Here is a 27,610-nt window from a genome sequence, read left to right on the forward strand (position 1 = left end):
TTCTAGATGGAATGGCATTTGAGAATAATTTACAGATATGTTTGAATCAAATTCAAACTGAAAAACAAATAGGACAAAAATATGGCTCAATAAGGCATTATAATAATATGATGATGAAGAACTACGCTAACCATTCTTTTTTCAAATGGGGGTGCCATATGACAACAGATTAATAACTAATATGCTGATTCCATAAAAAGTCGGCTCTTATCAAAACTCATCGGTTAATTCAAATTTGGGTGCAAAATCTATTTGAATTGCTATTTGTTTTAATTTCTTATTTATTATAAATTTAATTTAACCATTTTAAAAATAAATGAAGATATATGTTTAACAAGTATGACATAAGAATAAATTTTCAAAACGAAAATGAATAAACTACTTTACCAATTATTATTACTATTATTATTAACAATTTATTATATATGGCATTTTTTTTACTCGAATAGTATAGCTATTTATATTAATATACAACTTTTATCATCTTACTTTTTATATTTTCAAAATTTTTCCAATATATACTTGAGTAAATAGAAGAATATAGAATCATTATTAACCAAGGTCTATTAATTGTAGTAGAACTGGTATGTTGTATATAATAAATTAGATGGGAACCAACTAAATGAAATCTCTTATATTTTATATTAACACTTATTCTTGTGTACTAAAACTAAAAGGTTTAAGTTATGCTTTTGTGGTAATAATAAGATTGTCACTGAAGATTTGACAAAAAAATATACGTTGATATATTTAAAGAAAATAGTAGTTAATTAAAATAATACAATAAAATTTAAAAAAAAAAATCATAATAGCGGCCCAAAAAGTAAACCAGAGAAAATGTGACAAAGGTGATTACAAAATCGAACTTTCCCGTGTCAATTTTGACGACTTTATCACGTAAAAATTATATTTGTTTTAATATGCTTATACTTTGGAAAATAACTCCATAATTTATCAAAAACAAAGTAAAACCAGTGAACATTTTTTAGGAAAGTAGGCACAATTTTCTTACTATTATATAAGAAAAGTTTAATTTATTTCCATTTAATTGCGGATCGCAATTTAAAGTACCCGAACAGATTATTAGGCATGGAAACTTTCAATAATATCAATTCGATAAAGACATTGCTTTTTAAACAAAATATATTGCTATTTATCAGACTGAATATTCACTTATAATTTTTTTTTTATTTCCTCGCTAAAAGTCCCATTCTGAGGCTTCTACCTACGGCAGCCTTGGGACAACTTAAACCAATAGATAGAAAAACAAATAAAATATGCTGACAGCTGATTGAAGTTGATCAAGAGGGAAAATTAAATAGGTTCACAATTTTAAACAAATATACATTACTCCCTCCATCCACCAAGATGATCTACAGTGCTTTGTAAAACATGTTTACACGGCAAAGGCGGAACAAATAATGATTTAATTAAACATAGGATTATGTAACAAAATAACCCAGAAATATTTAATCACTTGTCAATCGTTCTTCTGTTGTACACTCCTTTAGCATTATAAAATACTCTTAAAGGGTGTGTTCAATGCCCTATAACATTTAGAAAAAACAACTTACAGGGATTTAAGAACCCAAAAAACTATGAATTCAAAATGAATCCCTCTGGGTCTAGGCCATTCAACCCAACGTGAAAATCTGTTGAATTGTAGGCTGTAATTGCGATCTTCCATGCCATCCATGGCAACAACTGTGGCCTCAACAGCTTAATACGCTTTGTTCAGTTTGTCATCCATTACAGGGGAAAAAATAAAAGTTTAATAAAAATCTATCCAACATGAGTTCATCTGTCCACCACAGACTTAAATGAAACATGAAGGGGCAAAATTACTGAAGACACTTTCCTTTTTAACATCCATAAATGTTGCAACAAGCTACCTGCAGATAAATCTTTCCTAAAGGATTATTAGTGACACATTTAAATGGATTAACACATGTATAAAAGACAACCGAGCAACTAACAGTTTAAATCTTTTATTAATAAATCATCAATATCAAAGCCCAAGAAAACTCAATTTCAGAGCCAGGAGCTACAATTGATATGCATCAGCTTAAGCAATAATATGTCATTTGGAGAGGATAATACCCAATTCTTAATTCTGCTCTGCAGTAACACGGAGCAAAATGGAGACACGCACGACAAAAAAAATGTAGGAAAATAAATTGTCGACAAAAAGCCTGGTTATTAAAGTATATGTAAGAAGAAATAAAGATGGGCCCAAAGAACTGAATGGAAGAGCCTCTATTAAGACCTTCTCCTCTCTAACTATAGTAGCAAAGGTAAGACATATATAGAGGGTTGTGTATTAAGAAAAGTTGATTTCACATGGTATATTGCTTTCTTTCAATTACTCTCTGGATTTTAAATTGGTATCTATTAAATATCTACTCAAAATTCTTTTGTTTCCAAAATTTAAGGAGGACAAATGTAAGCCGAGGCTTAGGTCGTTTTTTATGGTAATGTTAAAGGATATTTGAATTGAAATATAAAAATATACGGTTATTACCTGTACAGGACACAGAACACAACAAAGATCATTCAGCTTCCCAGGAGAACTCTCTGGGGATCAAGTTGTCCACTGCAATAACTAGAGGGAACAGCTGAAAGCTCTAACCTTCCTTTCCATTCTTCCCCAGGTTTCAAAGTGATTGGCTTCTCAATAGCAGCAGCCTCTACACACAGCATGTGCTTGTACTCATCGTCACCAAAATCAGACATGGCCTTTGCTTTCTTATCCCAAGGATTCCACACCACTACACAGAGTAATAATAAATGTAAATTTATGAAAAACTAGGCAGACGAACACTTTAATGTGAACTTAGAGGCATCACAACTAAACTGTAATGAAGGCATAATAATTATCTACTTCAACTATCAATTTCTTATGATTCTTCCAAGTTCATTATTACTAGCTTAAAAAGTCTTGAATGACTAGATCACAAATGTGTCCGAGTTAAATTTGGAAAATGTCATTGCCAGCTTAAATCATAATTTCTTGCAAAAGTCATTATCACCATAATGTTACAAGTTATACCTTACAGTCTTAAATGAACATTTTAGAAATGAAAATTAGAAGAGATATATTTTACACATTATACCTCATTCCGCTCTTGATCAAATACACACATGTATGAAGTACAATTTTGAATTAAAATATAAAATTAAAAATAATGGAAGTTCTAATCGGTACACTTATGAGTAACACTATTTCTATATAAAATGGACTTAATAATACGCACCAGCATCAGGAAGGCCATCTTTACGGACAACAAATGTTCTCTTTTTTTCATGATCAATAATTGCAATCTTTGTAGGAGTGCTAAGATATATCTTGTCAACCTATCATATCAAACAGAAGAATTATTTTATAGTCAACAGAGTCCATGAAACATCAATATATCAGAATTGGCCACTTGATGTGGCTAGAATAGGCCAACTAATACTAGAAACCAGGTACAACCACATATAAAACAGATCAGGTACGTGTTTTTCTTTCTTTTGTTCCTTTTTCCAATTTAAGTCTGTAAACATGTGTTTCTTACGTAAATGGGTTGGGTTCAGCTAATACCCAGATACGGAATGGGTGACAGCATCAGCCATAAAATACTCGGTATTCCCACCACCCTATTACATCACGTTAAAGAATGACAAGGTGGAAAAGAAATAAAAGATAGGCAAAAGAAATAAAAAAAATAAAACAGGAATGAGTAGGGGAAAAGTAAAAAAAAAAAAGTTTAGGGGGATTGGGATGAAGAAAAAGAAACTGACTAATTGTTTCTGTGTGTGATGAACAATACGCTTTTACATCTCTTCATCCTTCCACATGTGCGCATGAACTCACAAAAGTTGTCAAATCAAAAACATTGTTCAAAAAATGTGAAAGCCCACTTCTAGCATGAATTGAATACCGCAAATATTTAAATTGATAAACAATTTTTAAAAAAAAAACATATTTAAGAAGTATAAATTGTTTGAATGTTCGATAAAACCAATTAAAAAAAGAAACTGGTCTTTTAAATTTCACCTAAAGTGTTTTTATATTAAAAATACTCAATTAATTCATTTTATGGAAATAAATCCAAATTGTACACTTAATATCAGTGTCTTGCTTCATGAAACAAAAGAAAAGGGAAAAACGGATCTTACTTCTGATTCAAACGTTAAAGCATCCCCCTGTTCAGTAAAACGTTCCTTGTTCTGCAAATTATCGAGATAATCCAAGGTCTCCAATCCCTCCACTCGAACTTCACTGAAATCACCCAAATAAACAAATAAGATGGTAATCCATTTTTAATTATAGTAACATAAAAATATCAATATACAGAAAGCCCAGAAAAAAAAAAAAAAAAAAAAAAAACTAGAAAAAAGTCCGCTGAATTAGCATTCAAACTAAAGAAAGACAAAACATAACTAGATTTTTTATAACTACGACAAATTTCTAATTTCACCAACCAAAAAATGAGAAACCTAAGAATAAACAGAAATATTTCATCATACACATAACATTTTGGTCAGATACATATGCACCAAAAGTTAACTTGGTTAACGTGATACCATTTGCATGCTGAAAATTTCATATAGGTAATAACAATAGCTTATTATTTTACACTGCGGCACTGAAAATGTATATATCCATACTCCATCATCATATTACATTGCTTTTACTAGCTTAGACTCTTCACCATTGGAAAAATGTGATAATATTTTTCTTAGGGACCAAAAGAAAAATCCAAAAATATTTTAGCAGCCATTTTAAAATAGCAAAAAATTTTCAAGAACAAAATACAAAAGAAAATAGGGCCATAATCAAGAAAAAATTTAAGAGGTGGCAAAATAAAAAGCCAAACATATTCTATGAATCAAAAACATATTTAAACCTAATAATTATATGGATAACTACCCAATGCTACAATCTTGGTTACAAAATTCACCAATTAATAATAAGATAGTCCATTACAAAATTTGTGAAATGTCATCACTGAAGTAGACAAATACAGTTTACAAGTAAATAGTAGCAAGTTGTTAAATGTGACAACAGTATTAAGTTATAGATGTAAAACAGAACACTAGCACTAAACTGTGATGAAGTGTCAAACAAGCATACTGCACTAACCTTATGTCTGATACAGAGAAATATGTATGGTATGCAAAGGTAAATGAAAATGGTTTTCCCTCGCTGTTTGTGTTCCTGATCCGTGATGTCAACATCAGATCTCCTCCTGGTCCCAAAGCTATGCGTAGACGGTATTCGAAACTACAAACAAACAGAAAGGTATATAATAACATAAGGAAACATAATATACACAATTCAAAGTATGAAATAAGCAGGTTTGAAAAAAATAGGTAGATAAATAAACATAGACAACATATTAAATATTTGTTATACCTGTGAGGCCAATTTTTTGAGTCTTCTTCAGAGGTCTTAAGTATCAAATCAACAAAGGCTTTGCTCAACGTGTTTGTTGGAAATGGAGGAGGATCATCATCAACGCTCCACAATCGATTTCTAGCAAATCCATGTTGGTCGAGGGTGCCAAGGCCTCCAAACTGAAAACAGAGGGCAATTTTCCATGATCACATCATCTGAATGATATGATAATAACACAGTATTTTTGTAAAATCCATTTACAAATTAGATGATATCAGAAATAGACTGTAGAAATTTAAATTACTGGATTTCAATTTTTTATTGATCTAGTATTTATTTATCATTTGCAGATTGAGTTTGATCAAAAGTGTAATAAAATCTAGAAGGAAAATGGATTTTTAAATACAAATTACTCTTTTGGTATTTTATTTAAAGAAGTGGTGTTAATACGCCACTGGGGATTTCCACCCAGCATGCATGATCAACCACGTGTAAATATTTTTAATATTCTTTCCAAAAAAGTGATCAAGCGTAAATGAATGTGATTGCATACAATTAGGATGCCTCACAAGCAAATAATAGTGTTGAAATGTTATTCAAATGTCTAATGATGATTAACTTTTCCTCCCAAATGGCTAAGAGTAAACAAATCTGTGTGTAAAATCATCAACTTTAGCATTAAGTAGTCAATAGTATCATGAGATTATGAAAAGCCACAACTGAATCCATAGTATTATGAGATTATGAAAAGTCACTAGTGGTTATCTTTAAAAAGGTATTAGTCAATTTTAGAACATCAATCCTTAAGTTTTAAGAGTATGAGCCATTACCGATTAACCTCGCATCCCTCTTCTTCCTTTCCCAACTTTTTTTACCTCTTCTAAATACGCATTATGATGACCAAAACAATAATGGAAAACAAAATTATGTAAGAAGTACATACTTGAGGAAAGCAAATTGGAATCCCTCCCCGAATTGCCTTTGGAGGCTTAAATACAGCCTGCATAAGGAACAAATTAGCAGTAAATAATATGGATTATAGCTTATCTAATCAACACAAACACTCAACTTGAAAGTATTCAAAACCAGACTGACATGGACAAATTAATTTGCTCAATATGATTTACTGCTATTGAAGAAAATATTAACATAACAAGGAGTTCCAACATTTTACATAGTAGATTATAATCATGATAGAAATTCACACATTTCTTAGCCAATTTGGAGAAACTAAATCCACCTCGAAATCAGGGTTTGCTATTAATGTGCCATAAAAACAAATCAATATCTTGAACCATAGAAAGCTCCTACACTTATGAGAAGTCAAGCAATTACTTCCGATCACTCAATGTACAAACGAATTCAAAGGATAACAAGACTTAACAAACCAATCCAGATCTATAGCAGAAAATTCGTATTTTATCGTCTTCATTCGGTCACAACAGCACATAAAGGAAAAACAAAAACAAAAGCTATTGAAACTAAAACACGACGGCGTAAATAACGAAATAAAGAACTGACAACAAGAGATGAAATACAAACGCGTTCCATCATAATTTACACACACACCTTACTACTGAGAAAAAGCAATTCCTCTCCATGGTCGTTCTTCCACGACGTCACGTGTGCACCGTACAGATACACCTGAACAAGATCGCCACGCAAACGTCAGAATCAGACAGAGCCAGAAACAGAGAGAGACAGTTTTTCTTCATCATTCCCCTATTTCTACAATTTATATAATCGAAAACCAGTGCTCAAAACCAGATCACGCATCCTAAGCTACATAACCGCGACAACAGTCCACAAAAACCTAAAACTCCAGATCCGAATAAATTCTCACGAGATCAGCACTCCGCAGAGCGAAACCGCAAATGAGAATCGACGAATGCGACGCGAGAAGTGGAAAAGAACGAACGGAATCAGATCAAGGAAGAAAAACAAGAGACGCGTTTTGAAAGGAATAATTAGCGATTACCTCCGCGGAGGAGCCACGCGATTCGCGGAGGATAACCTTGTCAAGGCCATTGACTCCTTTGCAGAACTCAACATAAGGCGAAGAAGAAGGTGCAGAGGTTTTTTCCTTTTCGCCACTCATGATAACGTGACAATAATAATAATCACAATAATAATAATGTTAATGATAGTACCTAAAAGTGCCTCTGTTGATGCTTCGCTCTATCGATTCTGAATATATATATATATATATATATATATATATATATATATATATATATATATATATATATATATATATATATACTAACAGAAAAAAAAAATAGTAAACTCCCTTGATTTCACGAATTTTGGATCGCGCGTTCTCAACTTCACCGCCACTTCTCCTAGACGAAGCTACGCTTTTTTGTTTCGTTTCTCGGACACTCCCCCGAGATCCTCTCACATTGGGTGTACGCGCAACGCAACCACACCTCTAAACTTTGTTTTGAAGTAAATAAATAAAATTAAATTTAAAGGTCCTCACATATTACAATTTAAATATAAATGTTTTTCTCTTAATTCCATAATAATTACCTTCTTATTTTATTGCATATTTATGTATATGACTTATTACTATGTTTGACAAATTCATTTACTTTTAATTAATATAAACATTTACATATGCTATGTTTGGGTCTCTATAATTAATATAGTTAATTTGAAATGCCATGGATACATAGGGATAAAATGATTGAGATGTATTCCTAACATTACATGCATGATATTAACATCACGAATGATAGGGACCTAACAGTATGACATTATTGAAAAATGATTATATATTGATGTAAATGCTACTTTACGAATTAGATTTTATTAATACGAAATTATCTAGGGACTTCGAATCACAAGACCATCATCAATCCACCAGATTTGGGTTCTGTCTCCTTCAAACCCTAGGATTTAGGGTACAACCCCTTAGAACAGATCTCATCCAAAGGTTGTAATGATATAAGATTGAAAATCAATAACTTTTATAAATAATTTAAAATGCTTAATAATATAATATTAAAAATAAAAAGTTGTATATAATTTAAAATAATAAAATAAATTATTTGGATAAAAAAATTAAAATAAATTGAAATTCTAAAATTTAATAAAAATAATTAAATTAATTGAAGTGAGATAATTTTAAATCCTGTTTAAACTAAAAGTTTGTAAATTTTCATATTTAAAAAAAAAATTATCTCCTCAATTCGATTTGAATTCGATTTGACTTGACTGAAAGTAAAACAATATTAATTTAATCACTGTTTAAGCAACAGGATCTTAACATTGTTTATTATTAAACATCAATGAAACTAAAGTTGTATTTATTTTTTCTCTTACCAACATCATAGAGCTTACTTTAATGTTAATGTAAATCAGAGCATGCACTTTTTTAATTTATAGTTAACGTCAGATATAATTGTTTTTTAATATCAATTAGAATTATTTTTTAGATAAAGTATGTAACACATCTCATTTAGCGAAAACAGATAGATAGAAGACAAATATAAAATATTAATACAATTATTTTCAAAATAATTATAAATATATATAAATCCCAACGCATGAATCTTTTAACTGTAAAACATAAGTTGCCTCAATTCTATCACACTGTATTGCTGCTTCACTGTTAGTCAAAAGACAATATTCTCACTTGTATTCTTTTATGTTCACACAATTAAATAATTGTGATCATTGTAAAAGAAATAATCACACACATATATGCAACAAAAAACAGAGTAAGCTAATGTAAACAAAAGTATTCATATAAAACCATAAACATGTTACATGATAACACATGCAGGTATGTATATAAACATAAAAACAATTGACACTAAACTCGATTATTCGGGTACATACATTTAACATCACACTCACTGGTGGTGTATACCCGTAGTAGTTTTCAATTTCTGCAGAGTTTGACCTCAAGGGTTATTACCCAACCATTCATAAGGTAAATCACCTTCGTGACTAGGACATGATCAAGTGCAGTGGCTAAGACCTCCTTCTTCTCTTCGACATAACATATTCTACTCTACTTAAGTGTGAGTTGTTATTAGAGAAAGGATACCACCATATTGAATCATTATGTGCATACACTAAAATACCAATACTTAAAATTTCTCCTTGAAATCCTTTCAATCACCATCACAACACATGCTAAATCATCTAATCAATTCAATTTATAGCAATCACAACCACGAAATCTAGTTCAAGCCTACTTAGGACCTTCAAATAAATAAAAATAGTAAAATAGGACAATCTGGTGCTCAACGCTAGTGTTCAACATCATATGCCTCGTAAAAATTAGAGCTCAACGCCAGAGGACACCACTTAACGTCCTAGAGCTAAAATGCTCCAAGACATGCACAGGTCCCTAGCGTTCAGCGCTACTTAGGTAGCGCTCAACCCCAGAGGGTTCATCTTTTTTAGCGCTCAACAGTGAAGACTACCGCTTAACCTCACACCATATATGTGTACTTTAAATTTTTTGTTCTTGAGCAACCTGGACTTGTTTCATAGTTCCAATTGGTACTTCTACTACTACAGGTTTAAAACAATTTTTAATTCAAAATAGTTAGTATCAACTGAATCAATGACTAAATTTCCATTTTCCTCGATTGCCACCACATTATAATATATATAGATTTTAATTTGATTAATCACAAATCCAACATACCAGCATAGACATCAATAATTCACCATAATAAAACAGTTAAATCATCAAATTCAGGTAAACCACAAGCATGCAACATCCAACTCACTCACTCTAAAAACTATTAACTCCCCTCCCTTTACTTGTAAGAAAACTCAAACAACTTAAGGAGTATCAAATCTCCGTTCCAGCTATTAAAATGCACAACTCAACCTATGAACATCAGAGACATGATCAGGACACATCATTAGAACTACTGATCAATAGAAACCCACAATGAAAACTTAGAAGTCACATATGAGCTATAGTTGCTCACATGCATGCACAAGAATAATTGACCAGAAAAAAGAATAAAAAATCAACTTACTCAATTGAGGAAATTAATCGTAAAGATGTAAAGAACTTACCACAAGAATTACTCTAGCGACCTCCGATCTTCGAAAAAGATGAATTTATAATGAAAAACTTTAGAACAAAAAGTTCTTAAAAAGTGTTTTTAGTGAGATAAAGTGTTTACTAATTAATAAAATCATTTTATGAAATTTATATTTATATGTAAACTTTTTATTATTAAATATAATAAGATCTCATTTGTTTAAAATATTGTCACTCTTAAAACATAATTTTCTAGATGTCACAATATAGATAAGAATTATTTATCAAACAATATTAATTAAAATAAATAAATAATATTCGAAGAACTACTTTTTGTTTGAATGAAGTCAACTATTTTTACTATTATTATTGAAAAAAATTATTTTATATTTATATTGTTAGAATTATTTTTTATTATTATTCACTATTATTATTTCATATAATCACGGTCGTGGAAACTTTATTTTCTCTACACGTTTAGCAAGACCTCTTCAATTGACACTTACTCGTGATTAAAAAAACATTAAAACATTTCAATACATCCCACATCTTGAGATATCTCATATCCAATATCCAAAGAAATTTATCATGGTCAGAGTAAGAATACATTTGTCATACATAAGTTTAATAAGCAAATTTAAAATGAAATAAATTACGAGAAAGATATATCATTCGAAGTTAATGGATATGTCTCCGATCCACTAAATTTTGTCCATGTCTCAATATTATCAAAGCAACTACACCTTTGGTAACTTTTTCTTCCAAAGGTGACCTCTTCCTTAGGATGTCTAAGTGAGTCTAAGGAATAGTGATCTTCTTTCGAAATCATGCAACTAGGTACACCTAAGCTATTATCATCTATTAATGACATAAATGTTCAAACATAGACCACAAAATATAATCTCAATATTTTTTATATTTATTTCCAATTTTTTAACTTTTTATTGTGTAACCGACCTTTAAATACAATATAATCTAATATTGAATTTCTAAGAATTTACCAATGCTAACAGAATGCCAAAAGCTTTATTATGAGTTGTTGGTATACCTTAGAAAGTCGAAACGGGCAACCCTTACAGTTTGGTTGCTCTCCTCCTTCCTCATAGCAGCACCTATCCTTATACCCAAAATTCATCACTGCTTAACTTTTGGAGAGAAAAACAATACGGGTAGGACAACTCAAAGGATAACTCTAAGAAAATGGAACAATATGATAAAAAGAAAATGAAAGAGTAGACGAGACAGACGCTCGACACCTTATCCGAGTTTCAAAAATGTCTCTTTTTCTTTTCTCTTCAAAACGTATGACTTCAAGAGTTTAAGTTCTGAAGTTATCCTTGTTTTAACTTTCGACAGAAAAAAAAAAAAAAAAAACTCAAGTATAAAAGCGCTACTGGAAAAAAAAGTTGACAATAAAAATGGGGATTGGTGTAAATAACAAAAACGGAAGGTTCATGTTCCAACAATTATTTGATCGAGTCAAGTTTCTAATCCCCTGAAATCAGGAAGTACTTTTCTTTCTGTGTGAGCTTAGGGCACTTTTATTCATTTAAAACTCATGAAATGTAATTGAGTCCGTAGTAAGATTAGTCAAACTGAGGAATTTAGATTAATTGCGGGAAATAAGGAAATTGGACTGTATATATGAGATTGAACATCAAGTCTAAAGCTACTATAATACCAGATAAATTTACAATGCAAGTTAACTTGTTACAAGTATATTATTAAGCTGAGGGAATCTGGTTCGAAAGTGCAATTGACAAAAAAGAATCACACTTTATTTCCAAAACAAATTACGAGTTGACTGATTGTTACACTCACTGTACACACTTCATCCTCAATATCAATACAACCTAAGTAGACCGAATTTGCAACCCAGATTGCGTTACCAAAACAATTTAAATTAAAAAATAAAATGAAGACTAACATGAGACCCCAAAAATAACAAAATAAAAGCAAGCTCACAAACAAACTCTGGCCTATAAAATTAATGCCACACGCTAACTCAACAAAGAAATAACCCTAAACATTCAAACCATTGGAAAGAGATGGGAGAGAGGTGGAAAATCTCTAGTTTCTCTTCATGAAAAGTTTTTTGGGAGCAGATGCAGCTATGCTAAAAAATACACTGATGCTGTCCCCTTTTACTTCCACATGTTTAGTTCCTCACTGCAAAACAGAATAACTCCTTTAAGGTCTAAGACAAACACTACCAGAAGTAAACACAAAAATGTCAACCAAAGAAAGAATAACTAAAACTTTATAATCAAAATTTCTTCTACCTGCAACTTAAATAAACTGCATGGAGCTGACAGAAGGCTAAGTAAACTTTCAAGAATCAGAATAACTGAACAGCCATTTTGAGTTTGTTTTGTTTCCATTTGGGCAACTTGTAAAAGGCATCCTTGGTCATCGCAAATTTCTCTTTGAACTCCGCAGATGATAGATAAGTCTGTATACATCATAGCACAAAAAAATGAAATAAAAATTATTTTTTAATTGCAACTACAAAGAATAAAGTAAACAACAAAAGGATGAAAAACTAGGGAAGAGATTTTATAGCCAGATAATCCCTTATACCTCGCGCTTAGTCACATCAATACTTGTTACAGGGTCTGTCGCTGTTATTTTAAGGCGTTCATACGGATGAATCACAAGCCCTTCCTCATCTTCAACTTCATTCTCTTTCACATCTTCCTGTATGGTAAGAGATTCAACTCTAGTGCCCACAGAATTCTCCTTGTCAATTTTATCAGGGTTTGATTTAGGCATTACTGGACTCACTTCACATTGCAACAACCAAATAAACAGAAAGCATATTTTTAAGTAAATTATAACACTAAAAGAATTACTCAAAGCAGGAGAGGGAGAGGGACGTTTAATTATCTTATCTATTGTTTACCTTTAAGTGACCGAGGTATCATAGTTTCACGTGCTGAAGGTGGCTGTTCAAAAGAAGAACTAAGTGCAGCTATGGCTGCAGATTTTGGTGCCAGTATTGCAGAATCTGGTGTCACGGATTTTGGATAGAGCTTCCTAACTACTGGAGGCGGGGTTGAAAGGTTCCTAGCATTAGGATTCTCGAAAGTAGCTGCCAGAGCATTAAAGGCTGGAGACCTGCCCCTCACACGAACACGATCAGGACTGACAGACATGCTGCGGGATGAACGCTGCTGGGATTTATCTGGCACACTACTTGACCTTCCCCCATAAGATACCGGTGTTCTCCGTTTGGGTTTCTGAAATATACAAGGTGTTCAACAACCAAAAAGAAAAAAAAAATGCAAACAGAAACAAAAATACACTGAAGTATTTTTCCCTCCAAAGTAGCAAGGCAGAGCGGATTAAAACATCAAGTACATCAGTAAGATCAGAGGTAAAAATCCAAACTAGTTACATTACATCTATATCATGAAATAAGTAGATCTGAAAACCACTCAAGCTTGTATCCATACTTAATCAAGGAGCAGAATACACATGTCCCAAAATTAAAATAATGTTATATTTTCTCAAGCATGTGTAGCTCAACCGGAACTGGCTGAATCTTTCATTTCAAATCTTGGGGGCGATATTGGTGTCAGACAATTGACCCACCCAATCATTAATCAAATCATCTTTCCTTCCATAAACAGTAGATATACATAGATTAATAATTTTTTTATAAGCATACACCTGTGATTTTTATTTTCTTTATAAGCATACACTTTGATAAACCTGTGATTTTTATTTTCCAAACAAACAACCCACCTAACTCTAATCTTTCCAAACATCCTACATTTATTATGTAGCATTAGGAAAGTATGTATAGAATTTCTAATAGGTAAAATATAAGATTGGGCTATAATTAGCTGCAGAAAAGAAACAGTCTTTCATAAAAATAATTTTTTCTGTTCTTTTTTTCTAGTGGAACTACTACAACATTTTTTACGACCCTTATGAATTTAATTTATTTATATGATAGGCACTGAATATGCAAAATGACTACATTGTATTGACTACAACGTTTTCCACAAAACCTAAATTAGCAGCAGTTATCATGGATCCTTAAAATTGAATGTGTTATTATGCCAACAATAATTTACTACATAAAAGGGGTCACGAAAAATCCATTTTAAGTTGAACCAGAATACCATTCCCTGTTTTTCTAACAAGTTAATAATAGTGAAAAATTGACTTTTGGAGTTTGAATAAATATTTTAAGCAAGGAACATTTAATTGGTAATTAGTTATTGTAAGAGGGGGGCAGGGGGAATGTGCCTTACATCCAAAAGGGGAGCACCCCCACTTTTCACAAGCGTTAGCTTCCTTTGGAATGAGTTTCCCAGCATCTGCAAAGTAAAATGAATTGCCAATAGTCAGGATTTTAAAACGACCAGTAGTCATATCAATATTACATGAGAACTTACTGCAGATTTTGCAGAATCCCATTTAAAGAAGCGTGTGAAAAAAGGTGGCTCACTCCCTTCCATGATAACATATACTGGAGCTACACGAGATAACTTTTCTAGAAGAAAATCATGCTCAAGAAATTTCTGTTCAAAATCAAAAAGAAGTCAATAAATCAGCGCATGACATGTGATGTTTAAGACACAAGAATGCTTAAGCAAAACCTAACACTTTTCTAATGATACATATCGAAGTCTTCAAAACACTATCCACTAAATTATAGTGCATGTTGATGGCTTCCAGTAAAACCAGTCATACCTCCCCAATTGTTAGAGCCTGCAATCTACTTTTGGAGTCAACCTGCTGTCCAACCCAGACAAAGATTTCCGAATGACAATCCAAGATGAAAATGTCTTCTGTCATCAAATCATCCTGGGAGAAGTTGTATACTTCTGTCACCTGAAAATATTGCTTGGGATTAATGCATTTTAGCAGAAAATAATCCAAGTAATTTATCTTCATAAGTAGCACAGCCCACTCGAGTAAATTAACCCTAAAGAATTCATGAATGTGCTTCTAATATAAGCTGAGGTATCAAAAAAGTGTTCAATAGCTCATTGGCCAGACTCAACCTTCGCCAGAACACATTCTAAAGGAAATGTGAACCACTTTGAAGTGATCAAGCATATGTACTAACTCCCTAAAATTTTATATTTACGTTGGTTTGAAGTATTTGCTCTATTTTGCTGCTCAAGTGCTCATTATACAACTAGTAATGTAAATTTGACTTCGAATTACATTTGCTGCAATTTCATAAACTTGTCTTTACATTTTCATCTTCAACTCTTACTTTTGTAACAGTAGCAATGCTCCCCAATTTTCATACTGATCATTCATTGATATCATCACTAATCACTTTTCTCAGAGTTTGTGTATTTCAAACTGTATTTAATCCCTGTCTGGGTCTTATTGCTTACATTTTCCAACAGTATCAGGCTGATCAACCTAGCATCTATTTTAATAGAAATAATGTGTCGCTTGTGTTTATGAAAATTGTCACTAAGCTTTTACTTATGACAAAGCGACTAGACAAGTTATAAATAATATATTTTTTGAGGCAAGGTATGAAGTTCTAGTTTAATGCACCTTAATACACCATTCAATCTCCATAAATTCCAAAAACATGTATGCAGAAACTAGAGCTTAAGATCAGTGCTTACACTCACCTTTAAATTTCCTGCACATTTCCCAGTCAGGTATTGGAAGAAAACCATCAAAAGCAAGTCAGCTCTTTGCCTTCAGAAGGGGGATGGGAAACACAGATAAATATCAGTTTAGCAAGCAAAAAACTTTGTCTTACCTTTTGAGAAGTGACAAGAAAAAAGGTGAGGATCACTTTCAGCCTCTCTAAGGATCTTCTGACTGGGATATTCTGATTTTCCGCCTAACAAATCCCAAAACTGTTCAGATTCAGAACCTTCCCTCTGTGGTTTGGATTGTAAATTTGGCTGCAGAAATTGGTAACATATATAAGAACCAGATAAACAGATAAAAAATATATTTAATGTGAAGGAAAATTATACTCTCCTCCCTTCAAAAATCCCACAGTTACACACTGTCACCCTCTCTGATTTTAAAAGCTACACTCTCTTTCCTTATGAGATAAAATATGCTACATTGTAGTCCATTTTAAGGTAAACATACCCTATGGTGAAAGTGAGAAACTAGAAACAACCCTCCTAGGGACATATTTCCTCAATGAAACGTTTAATGTCACTAGCAACTAGTTTAGAACATCCTATTATTGGTTTAGTATATTTAGAAAATGAAATAAAGTTTTAAACATTTCTGAGCTTTGAAACTAAACCTGAAATCAGCATTTCATCCTTCAAAATCTTGAAGTTGAAAGATCGGAAACTAATTGCCAATGATGTTGAGAATCACAAAGAGATAAAAGGCTTTCCTTAAGCATTTATCAGGGTAGGAAGAGTAATTTAGTCAATTAATCCCTTTAAAAATTTTGAAAGTTTAGAAACTTAAATTTCACATAGATGAGTAGGCTAATATAATATTTTTTTAGTATCAATATAACTTAACTTCCAAGAGTTGGTATAAATGCATCACAATTTTCTCACTAATTATATACGCAGAAAGTAGATTAAGAACCTAACTCAACCTTACAAAACCAATTTGCAAAGAAAGATTTGTAGCCACTCCTATACTATAATTTAGCCATCTTTAGACAATGTGGGATCTACAACAAAACTCTCATACCTAGGACTGTAGATAGTTGTGAGTGGTCCAATAGCAAATGGTACAATAAGTCCAGCAAACCTTACTAAAATAAACTCTAATATCATGTTAAATTATAGCGAAGATAGAGACATGGGCTGAAATCGTGTTCATGAGATAACACTGATGGTTTATTTATATTGAGAATACAGAATCAATATAATAATTACAAAAGATTTTATATCCTCCAATGTGGGAATAAATAAAAATGTTCCAGATAATACATATATAATCTAGATATTTCTGATTATATAGGATTTGATTTCTATGACTATAACATATATCTTTGTAAATAACAAACCTTTATCAAATCCAGCATCCTCTCAACAAGTTCCTGGTCTTCTGCGCTTGTAGAGTTTCCAGACCAAGTAAAGACAGCTGGCCCATTATGAAGTATGTAACAGTAAGAGGAATTCAAGGAAGACGCAACCTGGTTTATGAAAGAATATGAAAAAAAAGAAAAAATGAATAATATAAATAAACATGTTCATTCGAACGTGTGTATTGCTGAATATATAGCACTACTACAAAGAGAAATCAGGGCATACTGGTTCAACTTGTATCGCTTGCATATTATCTGGTCCAGAGCCTTGGATGCGGAACAATGCAACACCATTTTCATTGTATGTCTCATCAGGAATTTCCTTTCCAGCAATGTAACCCTTGTATCCTTCACCAAGCCCACCCTAATAATTAAAGGAAAGAAAAGTAATATGGTCAGTAATTTACACACACTCACTAACAAGAGTAATTCAGTTCCCAAAAGAAAGAAGAGTAAAATGAACCTTAAAAACAATGAAGCTTTGAAGGATAGAATGAAATTGAACTGGTTCATTGCCTTCATATATACGAGCCTACAGTTAATTAGACATGTACAATATCAGTAAAGACAGAAATGAGCACAAATATATCTCTGCTAAAAGAAAAGGACAATTTACAGAAAATTACCTGGCAAGCAAGAAACTTCATTGACTCAACCATTTTGCTTGCCAATGAGTTAGCTGAAGCTTGTTCTTCCTGTTTTTGACTAAAAGAGCTTGTAAACAATGCAGGCAATAGATTCACAAGACTCCAAAGGCAAATATATAGCAAGACTGAAACAAATTTCATATGCATTTATTTAACATTTTCTAGTCCTAGAACAGTTATCAGTGTTGCAAATAGTATAGCCATATTTATAAAATATAGATTAAATTAATCCACAGACTTCAATACTTTGAGAATTATTGATTCCTGTCTAGGACTATCTCTCATAAAAGCATGAGATGTTTACATTTCTTAAAGTCCCTACGATTTAAAATGACAAATGAGGTAATATAAATTTTCAACAGGACCACTGAAAACAATAATTTGTTAGGTTCCAAACACAGATTCAATCGAAAGAATAAATAATATATGGACCTAATTATAGTTTTGAACTATAGGGACCAATCTAAGAATACCCTAAACATAAAGAGGCGTGCAGATTAATTTAACTGCTACTGTATCTTTCAGCTACAGTCTATATGTGAGCATTTTGCCATCGGATTATTTGTCTATTTGATAATAAAATCACATATAAGTGGAACTGGAATCAAATAATAAATATTTTACCTCAACACTATTCTTTCCAATCCACGTTCCAATAAGACAATCTTCTTTATCCTCTCCAGGATATGTATACTGAAAGATGTAGCAATCTCCACTATAAAATTTTGACTGATCTGAAGCTTGAAGAAGAATCTTTTCCTGACCGTTCACGCGCCAAACCTGTGCAGTTAGAGTAAAGTAAACTATTGTCAACAAACAGAAGAAAAAAAGTAACGTTTAGAACTGTATCACACCAAATCACCTCTTCACCCTAATAAAGAGAAGTATAAAGGAACCCTAAACTGCAAGCAGTAGAGGAGGAGAAGAACAAACCCTAATAGTCTTGAGTTTTGTTTATTCACACACAAAAACAACAATCAATGGCACCATTTTCGTTTAAAAAAATACCCCTTTGAACTCGCCAACTCAATGGCAAGCTCGCAAGTTTGGTTGAGATAACTGAGTTTGCAGCGAGCCAACAGATCCTGCTCCAAAATCAAGTTTGCTTATGATTTAACTCGAGCAAATTATGGGAACATAAATTCATACGTTTTCAACACTCGATTTTGATAATCATGTGTATACATTCTAATTTGCATATGAAGTGGTATGCTTCCAATACTACACTAACTCATTTTCATAATCTTAAATTCACTTTTTTAAAGAGGATATCAAGAAGTTACTTATTTATTTCAATATGAATATCATGTAGTCAAAGTTTAACATATTCCAGATGTATGATAGAATGAAGCTCTTTTGTACAGAACCACTGGGTATTCTGCTTCTCTTCTAGATTAGCGATAGTGCTTTCAAGGATCTCACAATAGTTCTAATAAATTCTCACATTAGCAAATATAAATTAAACGATATAAAACCATTAAGAAACTGATCAAATTAAAGTTACATCAAGAAATATCAGTTTTGAGAGATGATTTGCAACTAGCAGAGTACCTGCAAATGCCCTGTGCAATCAATGTGGGGTTGAGGTTCTTCCCTCACTGGATCCGTTTTCAGCAAACCCTTCACATTTACTCCTTGGCGTTTTAGAAGAGCTACAAAGTCAAAAGCAATAAGGGGAAAAAATTGAAATATATTATTATAACATTATCAATGATGCTGCTGATGACAAAATTTATTGTAAAAAGGATCACTTTAGGCGCAATAAGCTAATAGCTGTAACATTACTTAACACTTACCAGCTACTTTGCCACGGCCATCTTCAGATACTGTTACATCAGTTGTCTGAGGCCAAGAATCAAATTTGGACCTGAACATTACTGTTTCAAATCCTTCTATCACACGAATTATTTGGGGTTTCAGTTTATCAATGCCGCTGACTAACTCCTGTTTTGGGTGAAATGCAACAATAATCAAAACTTCCACCAAAACTAAACCTTATAGCAAAATGTTAAATGATACTATTAAAGAAATGGGTTACATCTGCCACTCCACTTGCACTTTTTCTTTCATCAAGAGAAGTATTTCTACCCATCCAGACAAACACTTCAAACCCACAATCAAGAATATAGCATTTATTTGTGTCTAGTAATTCTCTTTTCAAAGAATCAGCAGCCTCCACAGGTTCTGCCTGTCCCTTTTCAATGCTGCAAAATTGATAGTCTCGTCAGAAATAGAATTTAATACACCAGATGAATTCCATCAGTGTACTGTCAAATAATTAATATTACTTTTAAAACTCTCAGTATTATCTCATTTAGACCAAAAGTGTTGCAGATTTGCAAGTATTAACAATAGATTAAAATACGGTCTCACAAATCGCAAATGCATTAAAACATGGGTAGATTCTTCTTTGATCCTTCAACTTTGTGCCACGTGTGGATAAAATCAACCTTAAAGGCAGATAAAATATGTATGACTTCGTATTTATGTGTGCAAAACCACTTGCATCAAGAAAACCATCAAAAGATCATAGGAATCAGGAAATGTCACGTGAGTAAATCTTACAACAACAAAACAAGTTTAAACCTCAAGCAATACCACAAATCTGAAAACTAACCAGGTTTTTCCTAGGAACTGTTTAAGATTTTCATTTGATCATATTATTAGACGTTAAAAAATATTTTAATGGGTATCCTCTGCACGTGCGTGTCATTACAACCTTACTTCTTAGAAGTTTACTTGACATCAGGGTTTTACGGTCAAAGTGTGAAATAAGGGGAGTCTCATTTGGAGGAGAGGAAGGGGGCGTTCCATTTACACCTTTTCAAACTCTAAGATACTAAAAATTAAAGAGTGTTACAAAAAAATTACCCAAAAACAATAGAGGGAAGGAGAAGACTAAATAACATGTAAGCATCAATTATCTTCATCCAAATGACATTTTAACTAAAAAAAATGGAACAGACTGCAAGTTAAAAAAAAGAACAAATTACTAGGGATAAAACAGAAATAACATATTACCAGAGCAGCTTCGGAGGGCGAGAATCAGTAGGCTTATCATCATCACCAGCTGTTTTTCTTGGAAGAGGAGCAAATCCCCCAAAGAAACCCCAGAATTCACCAGTTTCAGGATCAGCCATCAACTTTCCATCCTCTACATGGAAGTGCGAGTATAGATATTCATTCAATTCATAATAATCAGTAATAACCTTTAAATTTTAAAGCATCAAAATATATTTGTTCACTTACCAACAGCAGCTACATCACATTTTCCATCATGGTAGGTATCCTTAATATACTGTACAACTTCCAAAGCTTTAGCCCTTTCTTGAATTGATGAATTGGAACCATTAAATTGGAAAATTTTTGATTCGGTATCCAGAACAAAAATATCATCATGATTCAGTGAAGCTCTAGCAAATGGAACCTATAACCAGCATAAATTGTTACTCAACAAGAAGAAAACAATGTCTCTATATATTCATGCATCTCATTCAATGAAAACAAAGACAAACACTTGAACCTCCATGGCAAAGGAATAATCTCAAACTTGCCTCTTTGACATGTACAACATGTTTTCCCCTGCATACAAACAACCGTGTCTTATGCTTTTCAGCCTCGGGATGTTTGAAACCAGAAGCAACTCCACCTTCTTGAGGGATAATACATGGTTTGAAATAAGACAGGAACTTTTCAGTTTCATGGCCTTGCACTTCACGATACTGAACAGCACGTCCTCCAAGAGCTGCATCCAGCTCAACTGTTTTGATGGCTGCAGCACCAGCTTCATCCTGTTTTAAATTTACACTCATTAGTACAACTAGCTTTAAACCAGAAAAGTGTGTGTGTGTGTGTGTGTGTGTGTGTATATACATATATATATATATATATATATAAAAGAAAAATGTTACCTGACTGGTGTCTTTACCAAGCCAGTAATGGACGTCGTGGCGCAAAGCACCACTTTTTGATGCAGTTGTCTACAAACAAAGTATCAGAAACAAAATAATATTCATACTAGTTAAAAACTGATTCATATGCAATGCAACTTTTTGAAGCAGTTGCATACAAACAAAGTATCAGAAATAAAATAATATTCATACCAGTGAAAAATTGTTTCATATACAATGCAGTAAGCACAAGCAACTAATGTAGCCAAAATAAGTTCTACTGAATAATATGAAGAGATCTGAATCAATGTTTTCCAAAGAAAAATGAAGACGGAATTGATCCACATGTCATTACATAACAATATTGTGTTTGTCATGCCCCAACAAAAATTATTTTTAAATTAAAATGTTCATACAATACAATAAAATAAACAGAAATAGTAACTTCCTAAAATAGAATATACCAAGATGAGTATAGCATTGCAAGAATGAATAAGCAATTTCAAAATGGCTGACCTTTAAGATCACATAGGAGTCACCAGTGAAAAATTTCCCATAAGAGGATTTTGGAACAGGAACTGGATTAAAATTCTCAATACGCCATATCTCAAGTCCCCTGTACATGGTTAAGGAAAATAATGCACTGGGTACAGATCCAGCACCAAAGCATCAAATTGAAAAAACATGGCAGAAACCTTGAACAAATCTTCTACATACGAAAATTTGATAAATAGTGAAAAGCACAATATGTAATCAAGAAGCAGGATACGCCTTTTGTCCAGCTCCCTGAAAAGCTGGATCCAGATCTCTCATGGAAACTGCCATAATACTCTTCTAGTAGCTAGAGTAAATATTGAAAAAAAAAAAATTGCCCTGAAAAGAAACCATAAATAATATAATGAGTGGTTAGAAATGTGAGATCAAAGTAACAATTTTCCGAAGCTCTGACAATAGAGGATGAAAAAGGAAGTGCGAATGCTTCCCTAAACAATTTCAACAAAGAAGTTCAGGCACTACAACTACTTATTCAAACAGTATAGAAGTTTCTCAGCAATCGGAATAGTTTATACACAAGATCAGAACCAGTAACTGATTTGCTGGCGATAAGCAATAAAAGAAAAGGGAAAGAGCAGGCACGGCAAATTGTAGCTGTTAGATATTTAGTTCCCTCTACCATTAGGAATTCCAAGTAAATAAAGAGCTTATTTACCTAAATACATGTTTACAAGTTAAGAAAGATGTATCACAACGAAAGAATAAGAAAAGGTACACATTCTTAAGCATGTCATTGTCAGCAACTAGACACTGCCTTCGGGTTGTTCACAAGCAGGTAAGAAATTGCACTTTCAATAAGTACAAATGCCTTTTCATAGAAGTTTCTTAAAAACAGACAATAGCATAACAGAAAAATGCATCTTGTGTCACTATGTCAATCCTGCATACCTATTTAATAGCGCTAATATTTTGATAGCCATCAATTGATACAAGTTTAAGTTATGTGATACGTACACGAAGAAAACACATACATCCTCACTTTTGCAACCAAAACAGCCTTTGCACTGCACTGAGCAAAATTTCACTAATTCGAGGAGAATTGCCATTAGCAATTCTACTATTCTGAAATAATTGCCTGATAATATCAAACAAGAATACAGACAGAGAGAGGAAGTGGTGAAATGAGCTAATACCCACCATTCAATCTTACATAGAATAAATTTAATTAAAATCAATTTCGATCATCCAAATAAGAATGAATGGTCAAGATAAACTCATCATACTATCACTCTCCCTAATAAAATATATAAACCACATAGGATAACTGATCCAACGCCAAAGCAGCTTCAGAAACAAAGGCATCCAATGTAGAATTTTGTCAAAACAAGAGAAAGAAACCAAAATCCCGGAACCCTCCTCGTAGACGACACACCCCACCGCATCCGCCTGCCACGATATGCACACTCCCATGACAGATACCCATTCGACAAAACGCCACCGCAGTAACAATAAAGCACAAAGAAACTACCCGTATCCCTAGGTAGTAGCTGACACGTATACCAAAAAATAATACGCCACACTATCACTTGACTGATCCCGAAAACACGATGACGCTAAAAACGCTCAAACACTTCCCTGCGATGTCGTTCCATTCCCCAAAATCTCGAATATCAATATCTATGAATTTGAAAAATAATAATAACAATAATAAATAAAGAAACACACAGAGGCATGCAGGCATACAAATTTTTCGGCATCCGAAAAACAAGAGAGAGAAAACGGCAAATCCGATTCAGGAAAATCAAGTTCAATCGCACTTCAGACCAATCAGAAACAGATCGAAAACCGAGCAGAGTAAAAATAAATAAAAATCAAACACAAACACTGTCACTGAAAACCAAAGTAACGAAAACGGATTCAAGGAGCTTCATACCTGGAGAAAGAAGAAGCAGAGATACAACACCAATCGATTTCGTCGTAACAAAAAAAAAAACAACTAAGAAAAAGCACGACCTCAAGCTGAGAAAACTGGAATCGCGAAATTGAAAAAACAATTTAAGAAAAAAATAGTGAATGAATCGGAATGAACAGGAGGCACAGATCCAATAAGATGCGCAGAATTGGAGGGTTTTAGCGGCTGCAGAAAATGGGAGGAAAAAAGAAGGTGGCGGAAAGTGAGAAGAGGAAAGTGGGGACTGAAGAAGAAGAAGAAAAGAAGGAAGAAATTTAGAGAGAGAAAGAATATTTAGGGGAAAAAGAAAAGAAAGTGAAGAAAAAATCAAAAAAGCAAACAAATGAGGTGTGAGAGAGAGAAAGCGAGGGAATGATGAAATGCCAGGCGTGCTTATCACTAACGGCAACATAACCCCAACCCCACACTACACCACACACATGAACTGTAAAACTGAGTTTTTAATATTTTTCTTTTCCAGCATCCAAATTAAATAATTAATAAATTAATAATCTCCTCTTTTTAATTGTTTTTTGGTTTCTGTTTCTGACTCGTCACACAAGTAAGTTGAATAATTACTTTGTGGGACAAGGAAGAAAAATAAAAAGCTTGGTATTGTAATGGTGATTGTTGTCTTTGTTGCTGTTTCCACAGTCTGTGTTTCAGGTGTTACTTTGTCGCATTTCTGCTCTTGAACGCGATTTTTAGCACTGTGTTACTGTTGGTGAAATTTGAACTTTTCCTAAAATAAGTGATTTTTTTTTTATGTAGTGGTATCGAGTTAGATAGTAATTAAATGCATATAATTAGTTTAAACATTGGAAGTTGAGGTGGTTTAGATAAAGACAATAATGTGCTAATTATGTTCTGATGGCATTACAGTAAAAAAAAAAAAAGTCAAAAAACTATGACTTTTTATTTTAGTGTTAAAAAATAAATAAAATGGGAAAATTTAATTTTAGGAAGAAAAATATGAAATTCTTTTCCTTTTATTCTCTCCTAAATTTATTTATTTTTATTATAAATCGAATGGAGCACTTTGTTTATATCATATGAGATGTGGTTGATTTTTTGTACAAGTTATTAGGTTTAGGAAGAACAACCAAAATTAAAGAACATTTTAAAAGTTGACAGTATTTATAAAATAAAATAAAAAATACATGGAAAACAAGATTTGAAACCGTTGAATAAATTTTGTTGACCCATGTGTTACACGCAACAAAATCATATTTTTAGATGCATTCATTTAGTGTTAAATAAATGTATGAAAAAAAAATGTATGTAGTGCCAAATAGAAATAAATCTCCAATCATTTCACTTTATTTAATAATACCATCTAAAGTAATTATTCATTTAATTAAGACTTTATTTTGAATGATTACCTTTTTCATATCAAATTTCAATAAATACAATCTAGAAGAGAAAGTTCGGTTTTTAAAGTGTCATAGTTAAATATATGTTAACTAAATTATTTAACTAATATTAACTAATGTGATTTCTTATATTCCATAGCAAATACTTAAAACTTAATAATTAAACATTTGAAAAATTTATAGTTAATTAATATTTAAGCATGATTAAATAAAGTATTTTTATCAAACTAAAATGTATATATAAATGTTAAAGTAAATTTTTAAATTCTTGAATCGGTACATATTTTTTATAAATATCAAATTTACATAACTTTATAAAAATAAATTATTTTATAACTATAAAATAAAGTGAAATAACTCAATTGATTTATAAATTAGATGAATTTGAAGTAAATTAAATTAATGATTTATCTATAACATCTCTAACAATATATAAAAAGGATTTTATGTGTTCACATTTTAAAACTTCAATTTTACCCTTTAAAATGTAATTGTTTATTAATTTTTTAAAAATTGACCGTTACTTTTACAATTTTTTTATAAAATCTATCTTTGTTTCTTTTTTATTTTTATTTATCAATTGTTATTCTCTCATCTTTTGTAACGTCCCATTTAATTAATAAACATAATTAAAGAAACGCCACACACAAATGATACTATATAGCAATCTTGGGGTCCTTAACCCAACCCCTACAAACTAGACACACCACGATGTTGAAAGAATACAGTTGAAAAGTCTAATCCATACTGGTAGAGAAAGTAAAGCATGGCGTGATACATGGGACAAAGCTCTAAAGGAAAACCAAGATCCAGCACATGCAGATCATGCAGCGGAATCATCACCTCCCTGTTGTCTGCGGTTGTTCCTCGCATCTGCTCACACCAACAAGTTGATGATCATCGCAAGAGAGAGTACCACACAGCAGAACACACAATAACAAAAATAGGGTAAGCTAAAGCACAAAAGATTTCATCCATCAAGTCCGATATAATTTCACAGTATCATACACTCACTTCAACCAAGTATGTTATGACTCATCAAGCAATACACTACGACTCGACTCGACTCATCTGGATACATATAGCTTGGTCGGATTCAGCGGATGCTTGCACTTGTGGTGGATACCTCTGCTCACCCCCGAGCTATGTGTTACAGTGTTACAATAAATCAATTTCCCTCACCACAAGGTTAGCCCTTAGAAGATTTCATGCCTCCTGCTACTCTCACCACAGGAGCCAGTCCGCTCTAGGTGAGACTAACTGACTCCTTAGAGTATCAGGATGCAACCTTACCTTGAATCCTTACCTAGTTATACAGATGGGGCACCACCATGGACACCCATTAACAGGGGCCATAGAATTACGTCCCGACCACTAAAGCGCAACCTCAAAGGTCTCACCTAAAGACCCTAAGGAATTACACGTTGACACGGACCAACAATCATAAATCAACAGTATGGGAACATTAAATCATGGTTACAATTTCATACCAACCCCTGGAATTAATTCCTCATACGTATCACATTTTGAATCCATATCACTGGTCATCACCACCCCATAAGTCTAGGGCCTCATCTCATATCAACACCATGTTACTTTAATTCCAATCCACGTACATGAATTCAACTCGTCTCGTTATCATGCCACATTAATAATGCCCATCTCATTTAGTTCACATGCCAATTTTCATATCAAACCAATCATCTACAATTCATGAATCATGCTACGCATACATAATACTCCATTACATACATGTCTCTCATCACAACATTCATACCCAAACCAATACCAATCAGCCAAGAATAAACAAGGATCTAAATACAGCACTGTCTCGCCCAGCACCTCGCTCAGGCT

The 27,610-nt window shown here is 32.6% G+C and overlaps 2 protein-coding genes across 5 annotated transcripts; both read right to left on the reverse strand.

Moving 5' to 3' along the window:
* Nucleotides 1-1,442: 1,442 nt before the first annotated feature.
* LOC114163856 (putative glucose-6-phosphate 1-epimerase) lies at nt 1,443-7,808 on the reverse strand. 4 transcript variants are annotated; one of them, XM_085666841.1, is made up of 9 exons: nt 7,633-7,808; nt 7,362-7,574; nt 6,953-7,027; nt 6,327-6,383; nt 5,129-5,562; nt 4,162-4,264; nt 3,255-3,354; nt 2,522-2,768; nt 1,443-1,909 (listed from the first exon to the last, which is right to left on the reverse strand). In XM_085666841.1, the coding sequence occupies exons 2-8, from the start codon at nt 7,479-7,481 to the stop codon at nt 2,554-2,556; spliced, it is 1,104 nt and encodes a 367-aa protein (XP_085522967.1). In that variant the 5' UTR covers nt 7,482-7,574; nt 7,633-7,808; the 3' UTR covers nt 1,443-1,909; nt 2,522-2,553. The 4 variants fall into 4 exon arrangements, with proteins under 4 accessions (XP_085522967.1, XP_027904019.1, XP_027904016.1 ...); XM_028048218.2 differs by lacking the exon at nt 7,633-7,808 and having other exon boundaries at nt 5,129-5,269; nt 5,402-5,562; nt 7,362-7,604; XM_028048215.2 differs by lacking the exon at nt 7,633-7,808 and having other exon boundaries at nt 1,443-1,892; nt 7,362-7,608.
* A 4,348-nt stretch (nt 7,809-12,156) lies between these two features.
* Nucleotides 12,157-24,725, reverse strand: LOC114162846 (villin-4-like). Its single transcript, XM_028046826.2, has 24 exons — nt 24,366-24,725; nt 22,707-22,810; nt 22,454-22,553; nt 21,959-22,027; nt 21,602-21,838; nt 21,297-21,474; nt 21,069-21,201; nt 20,086-20,251; nt 19,844-19,991; nt 19,599-19,699; nt 18,672-18,827; nt 18,027-18,095; nt 17,864-17,932; nt 17,627-17,764; nt 17,380-17,508; nt 16,147-16,294; nt 16,013-16,023; nt 15,105-15,245; nt 14,807-14,932; nt 14,663-14,728; nt 13,303-13,639; nt 12,981-13,183; nt 12,683-12,852; nt 12,157-12,569 (listed from the first exon to the last, which is right to left on the reverse strand). Exons 2-23 carry the CDS (start codon nt 22,760-22,762, stop codon nt 12,739-12,741), a joined length of 2,895 nt encoding a protein of 964 aa, XP_027902627.1. The 5' UTR covers nt 22,763-22,810; nt 24,366-24,725; the 3' UTR covers nt 12,157-12,569; nt 12,683-12,738.
* Nucleotides 24,726-27,610: the final 2,885 nt, after the last annotated feature.

The sequence above is a fragment of the Vigna unguiculata genome, chromosome 9, assembly GCF_037176805.1.
Source record: "Vigna unguiculata cultivar grain cowpea cultivar isolate G323 ecotype 2 chromosome 9, ASM3717680v1, whole genome shotgun sequence".
Taxonomy (NCBI): domain Eukaryota; kingdom Viridiplantae; phylum Streptophyta; class Magnoliopsida; order Fabales; family Fabaceae; genus Vigna; species Vigna unguiculata.

Excerpts from the sequence above, each read along its gene's own strand:
- LOC114162846 (XM_028046826.2), bottom strand. The coding sequence starts at position 22,762 with ATGGCAGTTTCCATGAGAGATCTGGATCCAGCTTTTCAGGGAGCTGGA. Across the intron at positions 14,729-14,806 it reads GGGATTCTGCAAAATCTGCA|ATGCTGGGAAACTCATTCCA; the intron begins GTAAGTTCTCAT and ends TTTACTTTGCAG. Across the intron at positions 12,853-12,980 it reads TTGATGTGACTAAGCGCGAG|ACTTATCTATCATCTGCGGA; the intron begins GTATAAGGGATT and ends TGATGTATACAG.
- LOC114163856 (XM_085666841.1), bottom strand. The coding sequence starts at position 7,481 with ATGAGTGGCGAAAAGGAAAAAACCTCTGCACCTTCTTCTTCGCCTTAT. Across the intron at positions 6,384-6,952 it reads TGCTTTTTCTCAGTAGTAAG|GCTGTATTTAAGCCTCCAAA; the intron begins GTGTGTGTGTAA and ends TTCCTTATGCAG. Across the intron at positions 4,265-5,128 it reads TTCTCTGTATCAGACATAAG|TGAAGTTCGAGTGGAGGGAT; the intron begins GTTAGTGCAGTA and ends GGGTGATTTCAG.